At 43.1% G+C, this 21,147-nt stretch overlaps 1 protein-coding gene across 8 annotated transcripts in view; it reads right to left on the bottom strand.

Moving 5' to 3' along the window:
* Nucleotides 1–21,147, bottom strand: part of PCGF5 (polycomb group ring finger 5) — a 122,562-nt gene that overhangs the window by 42,149 nt on the left and 59,266 nt on the right. For 3 of the 8 annotated variants that reach the window (XM_061402779.1, XM_061402784.1, XM_061402783.1), the window contains exons 1-2: nt 16,274–16,362; nt 13,783–14,077 (exon numbers count right to left, since the gene is read on the bottom strand). In XM_061402779.1, the coding sequence (XP_061258763.1) occupies nt 13,783–13,894 (112 nt within the window). In that variant the 5' untranslated portion in view covers nt 13,895–14,077; nt 16,274–16,362. Of the gene's footprint in view, nt 1–13,782; nt 14,081–16,273; nt 16,364–21,147 lie in introns of those variants that run through there. The other 5 variants (XM_061402780.1, XM_061402787.1, XM_061402781.1 and 2 more) reach the window with 3 other exon arrangements.

The following is a 21,147-nucleotide window of genomic DNA, read 5'->3' as shown; positions in this document are numbered from 1 at the left end:
ACTCCAACTCTGCAAAGCTCTCTTACTGAGGCAGCCAGAAGACAACTAGGAAATCCTAGCCACCAAATACTTGTGAATGCCTCAGTGAGGCTGCCCAGTCCAGGAGCTGGTCCTCTGCCAGGTCATAACCAGAAGGCACTTGGTTATTCACCATCAGGAAATCATTTTGACAGAAGACAAAACATAACCACAAGAATATGGGATTAATGTGTTGTTTCCCTAGAGGGCAGGTTTACATGAGAAGCCCAGATAGTACAGCACATGGTTCTAGCAGGTAAAAGACAATCTTGAGGCAGACAGCTCAATCTGAATCCCGGGTCTGCCATTAGGCAAATTACTCTGTGTGTCTCTGTACAGGGGGATAACAAGGATATCTATCTCACATGGCTCTTATGAGGGTTAAATGAGCTAATATACATAAAATGTGTAAATGAGTAACTGGTAACTTCTATTTAATAAAAATGTGAGCTATCACTATAAATCAGCTTGCCAGATGAGCATAAAATCCTAACGAAAAGACATCAGCAATCGAATATTGAACGGCATCAGACCATGATTAGTTTGACACATCTATCTTAAGTAACTGATGATCCTGCTAATGGAACTTGAAACGTCGATCATGTTCTGGTATTTACCCTCTGCAGCCATATTTACCCTAGAGATAGTCTTGCAACTCAAGTATCAAATTGATGACACACTGCGTCACCTAAATGGGAACTGCCTCTCTTTGCACATATGACACTTCTTTTTCTGGGGCTGAGGACACAAGACTGATCAACACTTCTGCATTCTACACTCCTTCCTTAACTTAATATGTTTAATACAATTCCAGCATAGCCTCCTGGGTATAGGAGAAACCTTGTTGTGTCTCTTCCTGATCGCTTTCCAGATACTTGCTCAGAAGCACGATTTCTAAGTTGACTCCAATTGTTCAACTATTAAAAGGCTATTCCACATTTTAATTTTCAAATTCTTGAGGGGGGCGGGTTCGTCACAACAGGTACACGGCCCATTAGTTGTTGCTATCTCACATGTATGGTCCACCCACATCTTTCTAGCTTTGATGACAGAGTGAAAGTGAAAGTGGCTCAGTCGTGTCTGACTCTTTGTGACCCCACGGACTATACAGTCCATGGAATTCTCCAGGCCGGGATACTGGAGTGGGTAGCCTTTCCCTTCTCCAGGGGATCTTCCCCACCCAGGGATGGAACCCAGGTCTCTCGCTTTGTGGGCAGATTCTTTACCAGCTGAGCCACAAGGGAAGCCCTGATGACGCAGTGATCTACAGCAATTTCTCTTTTTGAGCACCAATTCTAATATCATGGATAACAAAACAGTAACAGTCTTTTCTCTCCTGTCCTTGGTCATGTCATTCATTAGTAATCCTCTGTTTATTAAAAGTGATCAAATGCTGACTTTGTTAAAATCATCTGAATGTGTTGGTTTCATCTCTCAACATAGGAGTATATTTTTTCTTACTTCCTGAAGCACATCACTATCTTTATATGCCCTTCTTGATAACACTCATTTGACACAGTTTGCCTTTGAAAAATTTGTCTGTTATCTGCTAACAGTTTGTAAGTAAACTGCGGTCATCGGCAAAGAGAAGAGGCATCAGCTTGCTGCATTTGATACATATTTACATGTGAAACTGACATGATTTTTAAAGATTTCCAGAACAGTTGTAATTTGCTTCCATGAGACAGGATCTCCTAGCTTTGCTTTACTCATAAAAGGGACTAATGAGCATCTTTATTTCTCTTACACGGCACAGTTCTTTTAAAGGCCTACATGAGCTACAATTTCACAGAGAACATGAAGGACAGCGTTACTTTCTATCGAGGAGACTGCTTTATTCTTGCTTTGCCAGGACAGAGGGACAGACAGCAAGGCAGAGCCTGCCGAGCAAGGTTAGGAGTGTCTTGGGGCTTCAGCACAGTAGGAGAATCCCAGACCAAGCAGGCCAGGAGACCACAAAGTCCAGGAAGGCCTTCTACAGACAGACTTAAGGAGTCAAGTGGAACTCCAGGGTGAGGACCACCATGCCCTCATTCCCCTCATTGGTATGAATTCCATGGCCAACCGGAATAATCACTTTCACACACAGACTCTGGATAGTTCCGCTTGACTACAACCCTTTTTGGTCATACTTAATCAGGTAAACTGTCAACCTGGGCTAGATCCAACTCTACACACTCTGCTCTACAAGATTACAGCTGAACACTGTGGGAGAAAAACATGCACCGTGCCAACTGGTCTCTCACCTTAAATTCACAACCATGATGCTCAAAAGTGGGTCCTTCATCGGCCAGGTGGTCACACCCAACACCCTAATTCCATATGCTCTTCACCAACATTTATAGCTCAGTTGGTAAAGAGTCTGCCTGCAATGCAGGAGACCCTGGTTTGATTCCTGGGTTGGTAAGATCCCCCGGAGAAGGGATAGGCTACCCAATTCAGTATTCTTGGGCTTCCCTGGTGGCTCAGCTGGTAAAGAATCCGCCTGCAATGCGGGAGACCTGGGTTCGATCCCTGGGTTGGGAAGATTCCCTGGAGAAGGGAAAGGCTACCCACACCAGTATTCTGGCGTGGAGAATTCCATGGACTATACAGTCCATGGGGTCACAGAGTCAGACATGACTGAGTGACTTTCACTTTCACTTTTCTCCTCTCTCCTTGAACCCCCACTTTTACTCCCCCATCACCGCTCTACACTGATGACCTCACTTTCTGTTCAACTGAAAACAAAAGGAAAGAAGAAAAAAAAAGGCAGTAGAATTTATATCACCACACCTACTCACTCACTAACATCTAACCTTTGTGGTTTTGCCTGTTTTCAGAACTTTAATGTGCCAACCTCTGCTCTGTGACCCTATTCCAATGATCTGAGAAGATCGCTCCACTGCTTCTCCTTCTCACCTGTGGCAGTCTTTTGCTATCCACTGAAGATTCCCACCAACATTCATACACATTATTTCCCCATCTATTGAAAAAAAAATCAAATTTCTATTGACCCTACTTTCTGAGTCAACTAGCACTCCATTTCACAGCTACCGATACTCTAATTCCTTTTTTCCTATTCTTTTCCACCTTTTCTTTACCTTCATTCAGGTGAAAGACTTATATAATCGTTGTACAATTATGCAAACATCTCCATCCTCTCACACCCACCCAGACTTCTGCTCCTGAGGACAGAACTGAAACTGCTCAGAGAGCTTATCCACGTGCCTGCTGCCCCTCCTTGATTCACTCCGCCCCAGGTGGCTAGCCTGGCCGCCCTCTACTCTGGACGCTGTGTTTGCTTTGCCTCTCAGGGCCCCACACTGTTCTCCTCCTACCTCGCTGTCTTCTCTTTTTGGGTTCCAGGGCTTAGTCTTTGGTCATCTTCCCTTCTCTATACTCACTCTCTTGGCACTCTCACTAATGAAATAGGATCTAAATTCTGATCCTCTCCAGATTCATGTATCCAGCTCCCAGTGGGCTGGGATCAAGTATCTGATGGGCTAACTCCTTTACCTCCTTAAATCTGTTCAACTACCATCTTTTTAATGAGGCCTCCCCTCGCAGACTTAAGCGGTCACACTGTCCCACTGACCACCCAGTTAGTTACCTGTGCCCAGCTTGAACTTCCCTGTTTCTGTGTCACTTATCAGCTGCTCATGTGCACTCTGACTTACTGCCTACCATGTTGCCTGATGTGTCTCACGTGCCCAGGCTAGTACTATAGCTGGAGGAGGTACTCAGCAAATATCTGTGGAACAACTGAGGACACAAAAGTTAGGAACAGCAAAAGGAGTCATGATCTTAGTACCTACAAGTGTACTACAGAGTCAAGTCAGAAATAAGCCTACATTTTCAACTAAAGCAAGAGAAGAGATTCTGAGTTCACGAGTTAATTTTTTTGACAATTAAAATGAGTTAAAGGCTTCCCTAGTGGCTCAGTGGCAAAGAATCTACCTGCCAATGCAGGAGACAGGGGTTTGATCCCTGGTCCGGGAAGATTCTACATACCGCAGAGCAACTAAGCCAGTGTGCTACAACTACCGAGCCTGTGCTCTAGAGCCCACGAGCTGCAGCTGCTGGGCCCACGGGCTGCAACTACTGAAGCCCGAGTGCCTAGAGCCCGTGCTCACAACAAGAGGTGCCACTGCAATGAGAAGCTCACGAGGCTCAACTAGACAGGAGCTCTTGCTCACCACAAGGAGAGAAAAGCCTGTGCAGCAACGAAGACCCAATACTGCCAAAAATAAATAAGTTAAAAACATTAAAATAAATGTGCTAACTCAATATAAGCTAAATAGTTTTCTAAAATAAAATGATTTTCTATTAACTGAGTAAGATATGCCAGTGGTTGAGCATTCTGAGAGAATATAGCTTTGTTCACTGGTTCTTGAATTTCTGATATACAGTAGTACACTAATCTGGTAAAAACTAATATGCTGTAAAACACCAGTAGTTACGATACATCTTCAGAGTATCCAAATGGAAATGGTCTTTGGTCTCTTCTCCACTGGCTGCACTCTACTGTTCACAGTGTTCACATTCAACCTTTGTGCTACATGCCTAAACACACCTGCACGCTGACCACAATTTCTAAGTCTGAATACTTCTGGCTTTTAGGTTTCGTTTTTTTTTTTTTTTTTTTGTATTTTTTTCCTCAATACATCACTGGTATCAATTCCAACTCATCCTAATCTATATATAATTTATTCTTACAAACCAATACAGAAGACAATTTCACTTATTTGTTAACCCCTAGTTTTGTCTTTTAGTGACCACTATGAGCCCACTCTAGTACTCTTGCCTGGAAAATCCCATGGACAGAGGAGCCTGGTGGGCTGAAGTCCCTGGGGTCGCTGGAAGTCAGACATGACTGAGCGACTTCACTTTCATGCATTGGAGAAGGAAATGGCACCCCACTCCAGTGTTCCTGCCTGGAGAATCCCAGGGATGGGGGAGCCTGGTGGGCTGCCGTCTGTGGGGTTGCACAGAGTCGGACACGACTGAAGCAACTTAGTAGTAGTAGTAGTTAGTAGTAGTATGAATCTCTGCTCTACTGTTCATTCTTTACTATCTAACACATAGTTTCAACAGCAAAAAGAACCATACATCTGATATGATTCTTAACATTATTACTAATGATAGATGACACCTAGATTGTTTAAGGCCTATAATTATTGTTTCCTATTTAAAAAGAATCATCTAAATGAACACTATAATCACCTTCATGAATGACTAGTTGCTGCCAAAATACTGTTTGAAACATGTAACATCAATGCTACTGGTGACTTCATCTCTACTACAACCCTAGGCCACTGTACTTGCACTTACTGAAACTTTAAGTGCAACTTCTATTCAGGCCTTTGATTATTACTCTATAAACAAGTCTTGACTCAAAATCCAATTTTACAGAGAATACAGTATTGGAAAGTTCAATTTATATCTCCACATTTTAAAGACTATCATTCAGAATTATTAATAAATTCAGATCCTGATTGGGTACATAATGATAGGTATACAGTCGTGGAAGTACAGTTAGAAGAGATTTCCTGTATACATTTTTAAAATTCACATGCTGCTTAAAGAAATTATAGAAACTGTAAACAACCAGAAAGAAGAAGAAAATTAGCAAATATCCTAATTTATTATAAAGATGTACCTGCAGTCAGATATTTGGGTCTCAGAATCTAGCTCCAGCACTTACTAGCTGTGTTACTTAACCTTTCTGAGTCTTGTCTCTGTGAAAAACACTGGCATAAGAATCTGAAATACTCTTCCCTCAAACCTCTTCATAGCTCACTCCTTCCTATTATTTACAATCTCTGCTCAAACGGTAACTTCCAAGCAAGCCTTTACTGTCTTACTTTTCTTTGCAGCATGTGTCATACATGGAGTCTAAAATTGTATCATTCGCTTGCTTTTTGTCCGTCTCTTCTATTGAAACATAAATTCTAAGAGGACAGACTGTATCTGTCTTCTTTACTGCTGTCTTTCCACTGTCCAGAGTAATGAATGGCACAATGTAGGTGCTAATAAACATTTGCTGACTGATTTAATACCACCTAAATAGAAGGGTTCTTGGGAAGATTGCATAAGGTAATGCATATAAAACCCCATGACCCTCAATATGACATTCAACAAATAACAGCTACTGTTTTAATTTTATTAGCATTCACTCCAATTACTGTATGATTAAAAGTACAAAATGCCTACTTCTAGAGATGCTTGTATTATTAACGTCTGGTCCAAGGTATGCTTTTCAGACTTTAGTGCACCCCAGAATCACCTGAAGGGCTTGTTATTACAGCCCTCTCCCCTAGAGACTCAGCCCAGCAGCTCTATGGGTGTGCCCGAGAACGTGCACTCCTAACAAATTCCCCAGTGATCATGCTGCTGGTTGGCGACTGTATTTTGAACAGCAAGTATACGTGGCGTAAGATTTTTAAACATGGAGTATTAACATATCACGAGTTCTCAGTACTTTAATCCTTGTGTATTTATGACACTTGTTCGGAGAACAGTAAATGATGGCAGCACTTCAAGTTTACCATCTTATCATTAAATTATTTCATGCTTACACATTACCATATAAAATTACCAAGTCCCTTAACTGTCACATCTATATTTAATTATCAATTAACCCTTCTTTACTTAAGTTAAAAACTAAGTACAACAACGTTTTTCCAAAGAATTCATCTTAGTTAAGGGATTACTGCCATAATCTCTGAAAGGGCAGAAAGAAGAAAGCTTTCTTTTCCTGTACCACAGAATTCTATGTCTAAAACCTTCCCTTTTTTCGGAGGAAAAGAATCGTCAGATGCTTAAAGAGGCCTCGAACCACAAAGGAGTTAAGAACCAATGCATTGTGTTATGCGCATTTTAGCTGCTGGAACAAAGCTCCTTTGTTCTTAGTTTAAGAGAAAAGTCTTTCATTTTAAGTCAACAACCTATACAACCAGCAGCAAATACACTGTCAGCAACCTCAAAAAATTTCTCAGGACCCCGGAGCAAGAGACAGAGCGTCTCTTAATTTAGAACCACCAGTCTTGACTCCCCACAATCCTCTCTCCCTCTCCCATGCCCTACCCCTACCCACGACCGGCAAAGCTCCCACCTATATTGTAGAAGACAGCTTTTCAGAATCCGTAATTCCTAACCCCCACTCTCTACATGCCTTTCAAGCTACCTACCACTGCATTTGAATCTTTGAAAGGAAAAGCAGACAATAAAATAATCAACTGATTGACCATTTACCTATTCATTTAAGCTCCTCTTGAGCACTCAAGTACCAGGTACTAAGGATACACTGAATCTAAACCTACCTGTGGGAGAGAGACATGGCATATCTTGGAGTAGACGGGCTTTAAAGGATGAAGAACTACCAGCCAGGCATACAGGAGATGTTCCAAGCAGAGCAAGCAGTTGAACCACGTGTATGCATATGGGTGTGTGTTCTGGTGGGGGACGGCAGAAATCAATCGCAGCTAAATAGATCTAATTTATCCTGAAGGCAGTAGGGTACCTTAAGGAAATTTTGGGTTGGCTGAAGTGTGAGTGATGAAGACAGCAAAGTCCTTATAAATGATCACCACTAACACAGGTTAGGAGTAGGCTGCAGGGACTCCAGTGAGAAGGAATGATGGCCTGAGCAAAAAGGTCGTGGGGGATCAGACTGAAGGGACAGATCTTTGAGAGATTACAGGGTGAGACCAGACAGAACTCTGCCCCGTACTGCTGTGCTGTGCTTAGTCGTTCAGTCGTCCGACTCTTTGCGACCCAATGGACTGCAGCCCACCAGGCTCCTTGGTCCATAGGGATACTTCAGGCAAGAATACTGGATTGGGTTGCCATACCCTCCTCCAGAGGATCTTCCCAACCCAGGGATGGAACCCAGGACTCCTGTATTGCAGGCAGATTCTTTACCATCTGAGCCACCAGGGAAGCCCAAGAATACTGGAGTGGGTAGCCTATCCCTTCTCCAGCGGATGTTCCTGATCCAGGAATCGAACTGGGGTCTCCTGCATTGCTGGTGGATTCTTCACCAGCTGAGCTAGGTGAGGGTAAAGAGAGTTAAGCATGGAGCATATTTCTTGCTTGGACAACTGAATGCTGGCATTCCATCCATTCACTTTCAGGTATGTTAAGTTCTAGGCCACTTCAGGACATCCAAATAGACGTCCAGTGGGATTCTGAAGCTCAGGACTATGCCCGAAATAAAGATTTGGAAGACATCAGCATAGGTAGTTGAGTCTCAGAGGAGTTTCTGTGAGTTTCCACAGAAAAGGAGTAGATAGATCCAAACACACCTGAAGAAATTTCTTCTTAGCTTATGAGCTTTGCTTAACAGAGTTTAAGCTCCAAATTTATTTTATTCATCACTTTACCAGTTAGCAAGTGCCTGACATCTGATTATTTAACGAATTCAATAATTATTTGTGTGAACAAGTTTATTTCCTTAGGTTTTTCGGGTTGTCAAAATCACCTCATGTGTGCATGCTCAGTCATGGCCGACTCGTTGTGACCCCATGGACTGTAGCCTGCCAGGTTCCTCTGTCCGTGGGATTCTCCAGGGAAGAATACTGGAGTGGGTTGCCATGCCCTACTCCAGTGGATCTTCCTGACCCAGGGACAGAACGTGCATCTCCTGCACTGCAGGCAGATTCTTTACCCACTGAACCACCTGGGAAGCCCCAGAATTACCCTATAGACATAGACATGTAACCATAGTTAATGTGGACTTAGTTCACTAGCGTTAAGTGATCACATTTAAGGAGAAAATGCATCTGCATTTAAATTTTTTACCTCGTTGTAAAATTTTATACCTTTTTATCACATGCCCCTGACCTGCTAAAGGGAGCTGGGTGTTAGTAGGTGACGTAGGAGCCCACTTAAAGGCGAGGCTTTCATAAGCCTCTTTTTTCTTTCCCCCACTGCAACTCCCTGTCAGGAGCTCGGGACATTCTGTGCTGCCATCTATCCCTCCCTTTCCCCCTTCCTTCCGACTGGCTCACCCCTTTTCTCTGTCCTCCACAGAGCTGAGTGCTAAGGACACCATGGGGTGCCTCAGTCAGTCGGCTGTCATCTTGATCCTTGTTTCTACATCCACAGGGAAGCCAGGCACTGTTAGCTCTAGAACTGCTTACTGGGAGAATGGCGGGGGGGAGTGGGGGGACAATAATCTGATTTGAGCAGGAGAGAAAGTGGAGATGCACGTGTAGAGTAATCTGAAAGAGTAAAGTAACTGCATTTATCTGTATCAAGGATTTTCAAAAAATACTCTTTAGTTCTCTCTCTGGCTTTCCATTCCACTGCAACGTCCTGACACATATCTGCTATTACATCATTCTGTTTCACAACTGTCATTGCACCTACCAGCATCCACATTCATTTGATACATTCCTTAATTTGATTCCTGTTTCTTCACTTGACTAGAGAGTTCTGAAGGGACTGGGCCCAAAGTGTGACTTCGCTCACCAATAATAAAGCTTCATTTTCATATTTCAAACTTGAATAGTAAGAACAAAATCCTTCCATTTTACTATGAGTTTTCATAATAAGAATTATTGTTTACCCATTCTTAACTTACAGTATCATAAAACTGTAGACTATGTACAAAGTTACCTTAATAAGTTTTTTTTAAGCACCACAGTCAAGGTGGAAAGTGTTCTGGGGTACTTCAATGTCACAGTGGACTTCTCACTTCCCTCCTGTCCCACTGGCCACCTTACTTCTCTATTGTATACTGATTCCAAATCACAATACCACTACACCTGTTCCACCTCAGACCTAAGAAAACCAGGTAACATCAAGACCCAACCAATGAGTAAGAAACACTGCTTTGCGGTGCTATTTATTCTATCAGTACAAATAGGGGGGTATTCTGCAAGTGAGAAAGGTTTTGCCTAAAAGCCCCAGTATAAATACAAACAAAAAAATACACAGAAATCCAAGGACCAGAAAGTGCATAAAGTTTAGCACTCTGTAGAATCCTGAGGTCTCCTAAGACACTGAGTTGAGTGCCTGACTCCTCCATCATTTACTGTTCTGTGCTTCTGCAGATGAAAAAGGCCACACTTGAGTCTTTAATCACAATTCTGCCATGTTCATTCTCTCTCAGTAAAGGGATTCGCTGACTGCCAAGCAACTTCAGGCTAGAAGGACATAAGCAGCTAAATGGTCATCTATCCCTTTAAACCTTAAATTGCTACTGTAAACATAAACATAACCCTTGCTTATAAACTTACTGTTTAAATTTCTACAATCTTTTGTTTTCCCTTCAAAAAAGGAACATTTAAACCTGGATTTCATTATGTCTCAAAGAAAATGTTCTTTCAGAAGAACAGATATAAAATCTTTAGGTAGAGACTGGAGAATCTGTGCTTTCTCCTCTAAACACTAAGCACTCCCAACATCCACTAAATCTATTCCTAGAGCTGGAGGGTTTTGCTGGAGACACGCAAATATAAAAACAATGTACTCATAATGTCTAATAGCATCAGAAGAAGCAAAACAACAGACTGTGGACAGTGTCTAGGTACCATACTTGGCATAGTGGGAAACTGTGAGACAAAGCCCCCTTTCTAAAGGAGCCACACCCAGGGGGTTCCTCCTCCAAAATGCATCCACAGTCCCTCACTCTCCCCTGCCTCCATCGCACATCTCATTACCCTAGCTGATGGCCTTATAATCTTTCAGTTGACTTGAAGTGATAGCCTCCTTACTCATCAGTTGTCCCTTGAACTGCCAAGGGCAGTCCCACTCCAAGGCTATATACTTGCTTTTCCCTCTGCCTGGAATGTTCTTCCCCTATATCCACAGAGCTCAATCGCTACAGGAATTCTGTTCAAATGTCATCATATCAAAGACAGAAATCATGACAACACTAAATAAAACAACCCCAACTCTGCTATCTACAGTCCTATAGTTCTTTGTTCTTGTTCATGGCATATATTTATTACTGGTTTTCCCCTTTCTTGAGAGCAGAGATTTTTTGATTACCTTGTTCACTGCTGTATCCTCTGTGCTTAGAATGGTGCCTAGCACACAATAGGTATTCAATAAGTATGTTTGATGCTGTTTAACTGATAACTAACTGTTCAAATGAAATAATGATAAGGGCAACAGTAAGCGAACATTTTAAGACAGTTTATAGTTAACTGGTAATTGAATAGCATGGGCCAGTAATACTAACCAAAAGTATACACATGCCCAGACCCTAGTCAAAGAGTGGAGTGGGAAAAGCTAGCTTAAAACTCAACATTCAGAAAACTAAGATCATGGCATCTGATCCCATCACTTTATGGCAAATAGATGGGGAAACAGTGGAAACAGGGACAGACTTTATTTTCTTGGGCTCCAAATCACTGCAGATGGTGACTGCAGCCATGAAATTAAAAGATGCTTGCTCCTTGGAAGAAAAGCTATGACAAACCTGGACAGCATATTAAAAAGCAGAGACATTTCTTTGCCAACAAAGGTTCGTCTAGTCAAGGCTATGGTTTTTCCAGTGGTCATGTATGGATATGAGAGTTGGACCATAAAGAGAGCTGAGTGCTGAAGAATTGATGCTTTTGAACTGTGGTGCTGAAGAAGACTCCTGAGAGTCCCGTGGACTGCAAGGGGTCAACCAGTCAATCCTAAAGGAAGTCACTTCTGAATATTCACTGGAAGGACTGATGCTGAAGCTCCAATACTTTGGCCACCTGATGCAAAGAACTGACTCACTGGAAAAGACCCTGATGCTGGGAAAGATCGAAGGTAGGAGGAGAAGGGGACGAGAGAGGATGAGATGGTTGGATGGCATCACTGACTCGATGGACATGAATTTGAGCAGGCTCCAGGAGTTGGTGATGGACGGGGAAGCCTGGTGTGCTGCAGTCCATGGGGCTGCAAAGAGTTAGACTGAGCGAATGAACTGAAGTGAACTGAGACCTTATCACAGCACCCACTAAATCTCTTCAGGTGGCATTCTGAAAAAGTCTATGTTAAAACAGCTTCCTAGGTGATTTTATGTTTGTTTGTTTGTTTTTTACTGTGGTAAAATGTTTATAACACAAAATTTGTCTTTTTAACGATTAACAGGTGATTCTATTCTGCAACTCTGTTGAAAACTACTGGCATAATAGTACGCAGAGGAAAGAACAGCTGAAGAGGGGGATTAAAGAAATGTCCCAGTAAGAGGAGAGCCCTTAGAGCTGAATACAGGTCTACTACTTACTGGCTGTGAGACTGGGCAGGTGACTTAGCTCTTAAGCTTCCACGCCCACAAATGAAGATAATTTCTATACCCTCACTCTCCCCATGTCCCCTGCAAACTGCTTCAAGGTTACTGTAAGGTGAACAACGAAATCATGCACATACAGTATCTACTTCAGTGTATATAACAGGCACCAAAGAACTTACTGGAATTAACAGAACCAGAACTTACTGGAATTACTTTCATTGCAATAGGGAAATAAACTTGTATCGGCAAAAACACAAAAAGCAGGTGAAACCCAGACTTATGTGGCTATTAAAATGCCTCTTCTTCTACTGAAAGGACTGGTGAAAAATTTGGCAGGGGTTCCAAAGATATGATCATATTAGAACAGTGGGTCTCAAACTTGCACATGGTTCAAAATTACCTGGAAGTTTGTTAAACACAGATAACTTTGTTTTGGTGATTTTGGGGTGAGGCCTGATAATCTGCATTTCTAACAAGTTCCCAGGTAGCATTGAGGTGGTTGATTATTAGTCAAAGGGTACGAAGCTTAAATCATATAAGATGAGTAAGTCCTAGAGATCTACTGGACAGGATCATGCCTGCAGTTAACAACACTATGTTGTACACTTAAAAATGTGCTAGGAGTGCAGATTTTATGTTGTATTCTTATCACAATAATAATAATAAACAAGGTGAGAGCGAACTTCTGGAGGTAATGGGTAAGGTTTGTGGCAGTGATGCGGTAATGGTTTCATGGGTGCATACTTATATCTAATCCCATCAAAGCTATACACATTAAATATGTACAGCTTTTTTTTTTAGATTTCCCTGGTGGTCTTCCTGGGCTTCCCTGATAGCTCAGTTGATAAAGAACCCCCACCTGCAATGCAGGAGACCCTGGTCCAATTACTGGGTCAGGAAAATCTGCTGGAGAAGGGATAGGCTACCCCCTCCAGTATTCTTGGGCTTCCCTGTGGCTCAGCTGGTAAAGAATCCAACTGCAATGCAGGAGACCTGGGTTCGATCCCTGAGTTGAGAAGATCCCCTGGAGAAGGGAAAGGCTACCCACTCCAGCATTCTGGCCTGGAGAATTCCATGGAATGTACAGTTCATGTGACTGCAGAGTTGGACATGACTGAGTGACTTTCACTTCACAACTTTTTTATGTCAACCATACCTCAATAAAGTGATTAAAAGAAACCCACAGTGAATTAGAGTACACATATCCTTAAAAAAAAAAAAATCAGAACATATTAATTCAGTAAAATTAAAAAAAAAAAAACCTAAAATAGTTCATTAAGAAAAAAAAACTGTAACCAGTTATTTCTTATGATTTTCAAGACATTTTAAAGTCAGAAAAAGTCAACTATTGCAATTTTAAAAAGAAACAAGAAAAAATTCATACCACTGGTATTCCAATGAAAAGTTATGAAAATGAATTCAAAGTTAATTCTTAGAATATTCACTGTTTTAAAAGAAAAAATCTAGAGAAAACAAAAAAACCCAAAATGTGGTGGTTTTAAAAGAGCAAATGTAACCGAAAATTTCCAATAGGTAGATAACAAAAAAAGAATACTTACAGGTATGAAGGCATTCCGTCACTGTAGTTGGCTTGATGAGATACCCTTTACAGATATAGCAGGTGATGTAAGGATTGAAATCTTTCACCAAATGTTTCCTTTGGGTAGCCATTCGTGGTTAGCTAGGACTGGCTCTAGTAGTTCAGGCAAAAAAGGGGATTAAGTGGATGAAAGTCTGATCCCAGGAGCTGGTGTGGAGTTCCCAACTGGGTATCCCGAGGCATGAGAACTAACATCCAGACTTCTCATGAGATCGCTGGTCATCACTCCTTTTGGTGGTTCTGCTTTCCCATATCTTCTTCCAAAATAATTTTAAAAAGATGAGAAAAAGAGGTGTCAAATTCTTCATATTGGATTAATACCAGTATATTAGCAGCAAGCATTACATGTTCCAAATTGGGTGAAGAGGTGAACAGAACATTTCCCTCACTGTAATATTAATTTGTAAACCTGCTATGATTAATTCAGAATAATGACAAATTCATCTGATACTGAGGCTTCAACTATCACCTCTAAACAAATGACACCTGAGGCTATTAACTCGGGTTTTGATATCTTTACCTCTCCAGTAATGCATTTTAACTGTCTGCTTGACTGCTCTATTAGGAGTTCCTGCCAACACAAGCTGAAGATTCAAAATTGAAGTCATTATCCCCCCTATCAAAATGATCCCTATTTCCATTTTGTACTCCACATCAAGCCATAATCCAATCAAATGGGTGCCCTTTTCCATTCCACCTGCAGCAATGCTACTCAAATATTCTCTCTCCACCTGCAGTCCAACTTAGATTCTACCAAGTTCTATTCTATCACGTCTGGAGCCCCTTATCAAAGAATGTCAGGGTCTCTCCTCTTTGCTCTGTAACAGAGAAATGTTTAAATTTCTCAGCTTGTCATAAAAGACCCTCCACAGGCTGATCTTAACACACTCTTCAACAGTCGGGCAAACTGAAAGGATGACTCTCTTCATAGTCCATTCTGCAAGTTTCATGCCCTCTACCCAATGAGTCCTTCTGCTCCTCTGTTGCTGCTGTTGTTTAGTTACTAAGTCATGTCTGACTCTTCTGTGATTTACAATTATCTTCGTTCTTAATCTCCTCTATTAGACTTTTACCTCTTTTACCTTAAGGCAAAACCTTAAATAGATACCAGTCATAGTTAGTAAATATACAACCTGGGCAATGTTACTTACCTAAGCCTTAGGGCTTTTTAAACTGTCAAATGAAAACAAGAATGCCAGCCTCCTATGGGACTTCCCTAATTGTCCAGTGGCTAAGACTCTGCACTCCCAATGCAGGGGGGCCCAGGTTTCCATCCTTGGTCCCAGAATAAGACCCCACAAACCACAAGTAAGAGTTCACATCCTGCAACTGACGATCATGCATGACGCAACTAAGGCCTGGTGCAGTCAAATACATAAGAAATAAAGAATGCCAGCCTCCTACAGTAGGGACGATGAAACGAGACAATATACATACAGCTAGCATACTATCAAAACTGAACGTCATTAACATTTTTTAAAACTTTTTTCCCCTCCAGAAATGTCCAGCATGGCTCGTCCACATGGTTGCTTTAAAAAGTTTTAAATGTTTCTTAAAACAAACGTGTCCTCTTAGAGAAGATGAAACATAACATGAGAAAAAGGTGGATATTTCCTAAGTTAATTCTGTAAACAAAAACCTTCTCCTACTTCTCACAGGTTAAGTATAAAGCAACCGAAGAGGTAAAAGGCATCGCTCCATCCTTCCATCGACAGACACTGTACCACTGAGTGTGTGCACAGAATAGGTTCTGCAAGTAATCATCGTATCTGCTCAAGGGGTCTGGGTTCCGGTCCTTAGCCGTGTATGATCTTCAGTAAGGCACTAAATATCCGTGCCTGGGTCTCGGCTTCCTCCTCTACACACCGGGATTAACGGCCCTGCCTTTCTCACAGGTTTGCCACAAAGCTCCAAAGTCTGAGAAAGTCCTCTGAAAGAGGACATGCACAGTCCCGACCGAGGGAGGCTTTTAGGATTGTAAGCCATAGAGCCCTGTCACCACGGCGGTTAAAGGAAGCCAGCGCGGGCAGGGACTCGGCAGGCGCAGGAGGGAACTTTTCCGCGTCCTCGGCAGAACCCGGTAGCCACTGCCCTGGGCGGTCCGAGCACGAGTCGCCCCGCCCGCCTGGCAGGTGCGCGGGCCCGGGCTCGGCGGACGCGCCGCTCGGGCCGGGCCGGGGCTGCGCCGAGGAGGACGCGCCACCTCTGTCCGGGTCTGGCGCTTGCCGCCCTCTCCGCCCCCCGAGCGCACCGCGCGACCTGGAGGCTCCCAGACTCGGGCTGGCCACCCCCACCCCCGCCCCCAAGGGGCTCCCCCGGCTCCAGGCGGGGTCGGCCGCGGCAGGTGCCTGGGGGTGCCGCTCCAGCTCTCTGCGCAAACTTGGGCGTGCAGCGCGGGGGCGGCCGGAGTTCCGGCCCCTCAACCGCTCTCCAGCCAACCGGGTACCTACCCCGCGGCCGCCGCCGCCGCTCCTTGCCTCCAGTGCGCCGGCCTCAGAGGGAGGGAAAGTGAAAGAGAAACAGCGCCCGCCGCGGCCTGGCCGGTCCCCGCGCCCCGTCCGCCCTCCCCCTGCAGGCGGGAGCGCGCCGGCTCCGCGGGGCCACTCGGCTCGGGCCCGATAGGGCGCGGCGGGCCTCCGGGCCCAGGGCCGGTGCCGCCTCCAAGGGCAACTCCACCCCCTTCCAACCGCCGGCGCCGCCGGCCGGCCCCGCCCCCGCCACGCCCCCGCAGGCCACGCCCGCAGGCCCGCGCTCCTTGCAGGTGCCACGGCCGCCCCGCCCGCCCAGGTTCCCGGTAGCTTTGAGCAAATTCTATCTGTTCTTCGCCTCACCAACAGCCCCTCCCAGTTGTTTTCATCATAACAATGTCTGGCATATTTTCCCTGGCGGGTTTACAAGCAATGGTCAGTGTTGAGAATGAGTCACCCTGCGAGAAATTGTCTACTCAGCTGCGTCTTTCCCAAACCAGCCCCAAGCAGGCCACGGTGGGGACCAAGACCTATTGATTTGCACCTTATTTAAGAACCACTAAGGAACTTGGTGGACTTCTCAGGTGGCGCTAGTGGTAAAGAACCCGCCTGCCAATGCAGGAGACAGGAGAGATGTGGATTCGATCCCTGAGTCAGGGATCCCCTGGAGGAGGGCAGGGCGACCCATTTCAGTATTTAGAGGAGCCTGGTGGGCTACAGTCCATGGGTCGCAAAGAGTGGGACACAGCTGAAGCGACTTAGCACGCAAGGAACTTGGTTCTTGGGATGGAGTGGGTGTAGATCAGGATCACTGACAACTGTAAGCAAGTGGCAGAACCCTAGGGGTGGGGATGTAACTGGAAAGGTAAAGAGTTTTGTTTGCAAGGTTCCAAACAAAAAGACCCAGTTCTCTTTCTAGTGGACTTGAGAACTACAAGAGGCCATTCATTGCAAAAAAAAATTGATTCAAAAGCATACTCTAAAGGATTTCTCAAAGTCATTCAATCCTAATATTTTGCATTCCACAAACTTATAAATTTCTACTAAAACCAGTAGTTTGCTAAACATAAATTAGACTTGGTTCTTCCTTGCTTAGAAGACTGAAATCCAGTAATCCTAAAATAGCAGGCAAATCAGTGTTGTATCCACCAGTAAAACAAAAGTTCAAAAGAACATCCCAAAGGGTATCTGTCAAAGGCAACTTCCAATCTTGCGTGTTAGAAAGAGGAAAAGGTACTGCCATAATATACATCGTTTTTGCTTCTGGAGAAGTGAAAGCACTGATAGCTAAGAAGTTGACAGTACTGGGGGCGGGGAAATAATGCAGAGTATCTCCTTTACCTCCAATCGAGTCACCTGACTTACTACCTACCAGAGTGGAGATGGCTTAGTGGCAAACCAATGAACCCGATGACCACTCGTCTAGCAGCATACAAATGTTCAAAGATGCATTTCAGGTCAAAAATACACCAAGTGACAAGACAGCTTTTACAAAATATCCAATTTATAATTAAACTAAGGTAGCGTGAACGTAACCTTTAAAAATTACCATTTTAATATCATAGCAAGAGCAACAGATTTTCTGAAACAGTTTTCAGTGACCACATTTTCATATGCCTCAGAAGAACCACTTTGGAAAAATATACATGCCAATTTCCAAGCTGGGATCAACTTCAGTAAGTCCTGGCAATAGCAATGAATATACGTCCTGTAAGATGACTTTACAGCTGCTGGACTACTCTGCAGATAGTTCATCCTGAAAACTAATTAAATATACGGATATGTGAAAAGTCATCCTATTTCTAGTGTATTTTTAAAACAAAATAAAAGAAAAGAAAAAAAAAAAGAAAAAAAATAGAAGTAGAAGATACTATTGTACATAATGAATACTACAACATATGCACTATGACTTGCTATCTTCCTAATTTGCATCTGAAGCTGTTTTAAATGTATTTTTAAAGAATAACACTTAATGAAGTCCTGGGAGTGTAAGTGTGATTGGTGATCAACAGTGTGTTGTTGTTCAGTCACTAAGTCGTGTCCAACTCTTTACAATCCCATGGGCAGCACACCAGGTTCCCATGTCCTCCACTCTCTCCCAGAGTTTGTCAAATTCATATGCATTGAGTCGGTGATGCTATCAACACTGCTGCTGCTGCTGCTAAGTCGTTTCAGTTGTGTCCGACTGCAGTGGCACCCCACTCCAGTACTCTTGCCTGGAAAATCCCATGGATGGAGGAGCCTGTTGGGCTGCAGTCCATGGGGTCGCTAAGAGTCGGACATGACTGAGCAACTTCACTTTCACTTTTCACTTTCATGCATTGGAGAAGGAAATGGCAACCCACTCCAGTGTTCTTGCCTGGAGAATCCCAGGGACGGGGAGCCTGGTGGGCTGCCGTCTATGGGGTCGCACAGAGTCGGATACGACTGAAGCAACTTAGCAGCAGCAGTAGGTTAAAAAAAAAAATTAACTTTTAAAAAAAGAAATAAAGAAACTTTATAAATGAAAGGAGGAAGGGAAATAATGAATACAGTGTACTTAGGAGTGAACTGGTCAGTGGTGATTTCCCATCAAAGCAGAAAAATCACACAGCGCTAACTTGTTTCACTTGATCACTGATCCAGACTCTTCCAGGAAACCACAAATAACTTGGCTCCTGACAACCCTTGGAACTACCTGGGGCTATCTGTATACCTAAGAAATGTTTTCATTACTTTATATTTTTAAGTATAGATTTTTATTTCAGTTAAGGCTGGGCCATAGATGGGCAATTCTGTACTGAAAAGTTAACATTCCTTTCTTGCCTAATAAATATATCATCAGTGAACAGATGTTTAACAGCATAACATTTTTAAAAATAAAGTTACATCTTTATTTCCCTGAAATATTAAATAAGATGACTTTTCCATTATTGCAAATTATTTTATATACCTAAGTATGCTATTTAAGCTTTGAACATAGAATATCTCTGACATAAAACTACACTCTGTAATCTAAAAGTCATCCCACAGAGATTTTAGAAAATATTAAAATTTAAAGTGTCCTATTGGGTCTAAATGTATTTATTTTATGGCCATGGATATTATAGCTCAAAATCTATGACTGCCTAAAGTCAATGATGGAGGAATGGGAGGGAACACAGAACTGAAGGACTTCTCATCATCCTTCACCATCTTTTTCTCTTAATGTACCCCTCCCTTGTAATCAATAACTCTCAAGGACTCTCTCTGCTAAATGTCTCTTGAATCCTTCCACTTAACCTACCCTGGTTCAGATCACCATCATGTCTACCTGTCATTACTTCAATGAACTCTTGAGCGGTCTTCCTACAGCTCTTCTCTGCCAAACCATTCTCTGTAGCACAGCAGAGGACCCTTTCCAACTGAAAATTTGATCATGCTGCTCCCTGATTTAAAAAAAAATCCCTTGTTCCTCAGATAAAGCCCAAACACCTAGTAAGCCCATCCCATAACCCTGTTACTTCTACAGCCTCTACACTGAACTCCATGCTGCAGCCATAATGAACCTTTTTACCCTCTAGCTAGGGATGAGCTTTATTCTTTCAAATAAGAATCCTGTCCCAATCCCATCTCAGTCCCCTCCTGACCCTTGCTAAATCTGCCCAACTTGTGTGTGTGTGTGTGTGTGTGTGTGTGTGTGTGTGTGTGTGTGCAGGTCTCCCACACTGCAGGCGGATTCTTTACCAGTTGAGCCACAAGGGAAGCATATATATATATATATATATATATATATCTGAGAGAGAACACACGACTCACTCTTCTTCTCTCAAGCCCCGTTCTACACTGAACTGTATTACCTGGTTAGCTTGTCTGAACCTCCTGCTAGTGTGCTGGCCCTGTGCATCTGTCCCTTGACTGTGCATCCCTAGCACAGTGGGTGACAAACAGAAATCACTCAAATAAATATTGACTGAAAAACTGGGTAAGTGCACACACTCTAAGACATTCTGTGTATTTGTGGGGAGGGAGATTTCTTCTTGAAGGGATCCTTACAAAGGATATGTTGTTCATCACCGCCCTCCAGAACTACTAATTAAAGTCACACCAAGGAGTAGAGAGAGAGACTAACGCACAGGAAACAATTATAGAGTAATACATCAGTTTTCATTCCAATCCCAAAGAAAGGCAATGCCAAAGAATGCTCAACCTACCGCACAACTGCACTCATCTCACACGCTAGTAAAGTAATGCTCAAAATTCTCCAAGCCAGGCTTCAGCAGTATGTGAACCGTGAACTTCCTGATGTTCAAGCTGGTTTTAGAAAAGGCAGAGGAACCAGAGATCAAATGGCCAACATCCGCTGGATCATGGAAAAAGCAAGAGAGTTCCAGAAAAACATCTATTTCTGCTTTACTGACTATGCCAAACCTTTGATGGTGTGGATCACAATAAACTGTGGAACATTCTGAAAGAGATGGGAACACCAGACCACCTGACCTGCCTCTTGAGAAATCTGTATGCAGGTCAGGAAGCAACAGTTAGAACTGGACATGGAACAACAGACTGGTTCCAAATAGGAAAAGGAGTTCGTCAAGGCTGTATATTGTCACGCTGTTTATTTAACTTATATGCAGAGTACATCATGAGAAATGCTGGACTGGAAGAAACACAGGCTGGAATCAAGATTGCCGGGAGAAATATCAATAACCTCAGATATGCAGATGACACCACCCTTACGGCAGAAAGTGAAGAGGAACTAAAAAGCCTCTTGATGAAAGTGAAAGAGGAGAGTGAAAAAGTTGGCTTAAAGCTCAACATTCAGAAAATGAAGATCATGGCATCCGGTCCCACCACTTCATGGAAAATAGATGGGGAAACAGTGGAAACAGTGTCAG

This window comes from Bos javanicus, chromosome 26, assembly GCF_032452875.1.
Source record: "Bos javanicus breed banteng chromosome 26, ARS-OSU_banteng_1.0, whole genome shotgun sequence".
Classification (NCBI taxonomy): domain Eukaryota; kingdom Metazoa; phylum Chordata; class Mammalia; order Artiodactyla; family Bovidae; genus Bos; species Bos javanicus.
The sequence above is the reverse complement of the archived record's forward strand: the minus strand, read 5'-3'. Positions and strand labels throughout refer to the sequence as shown.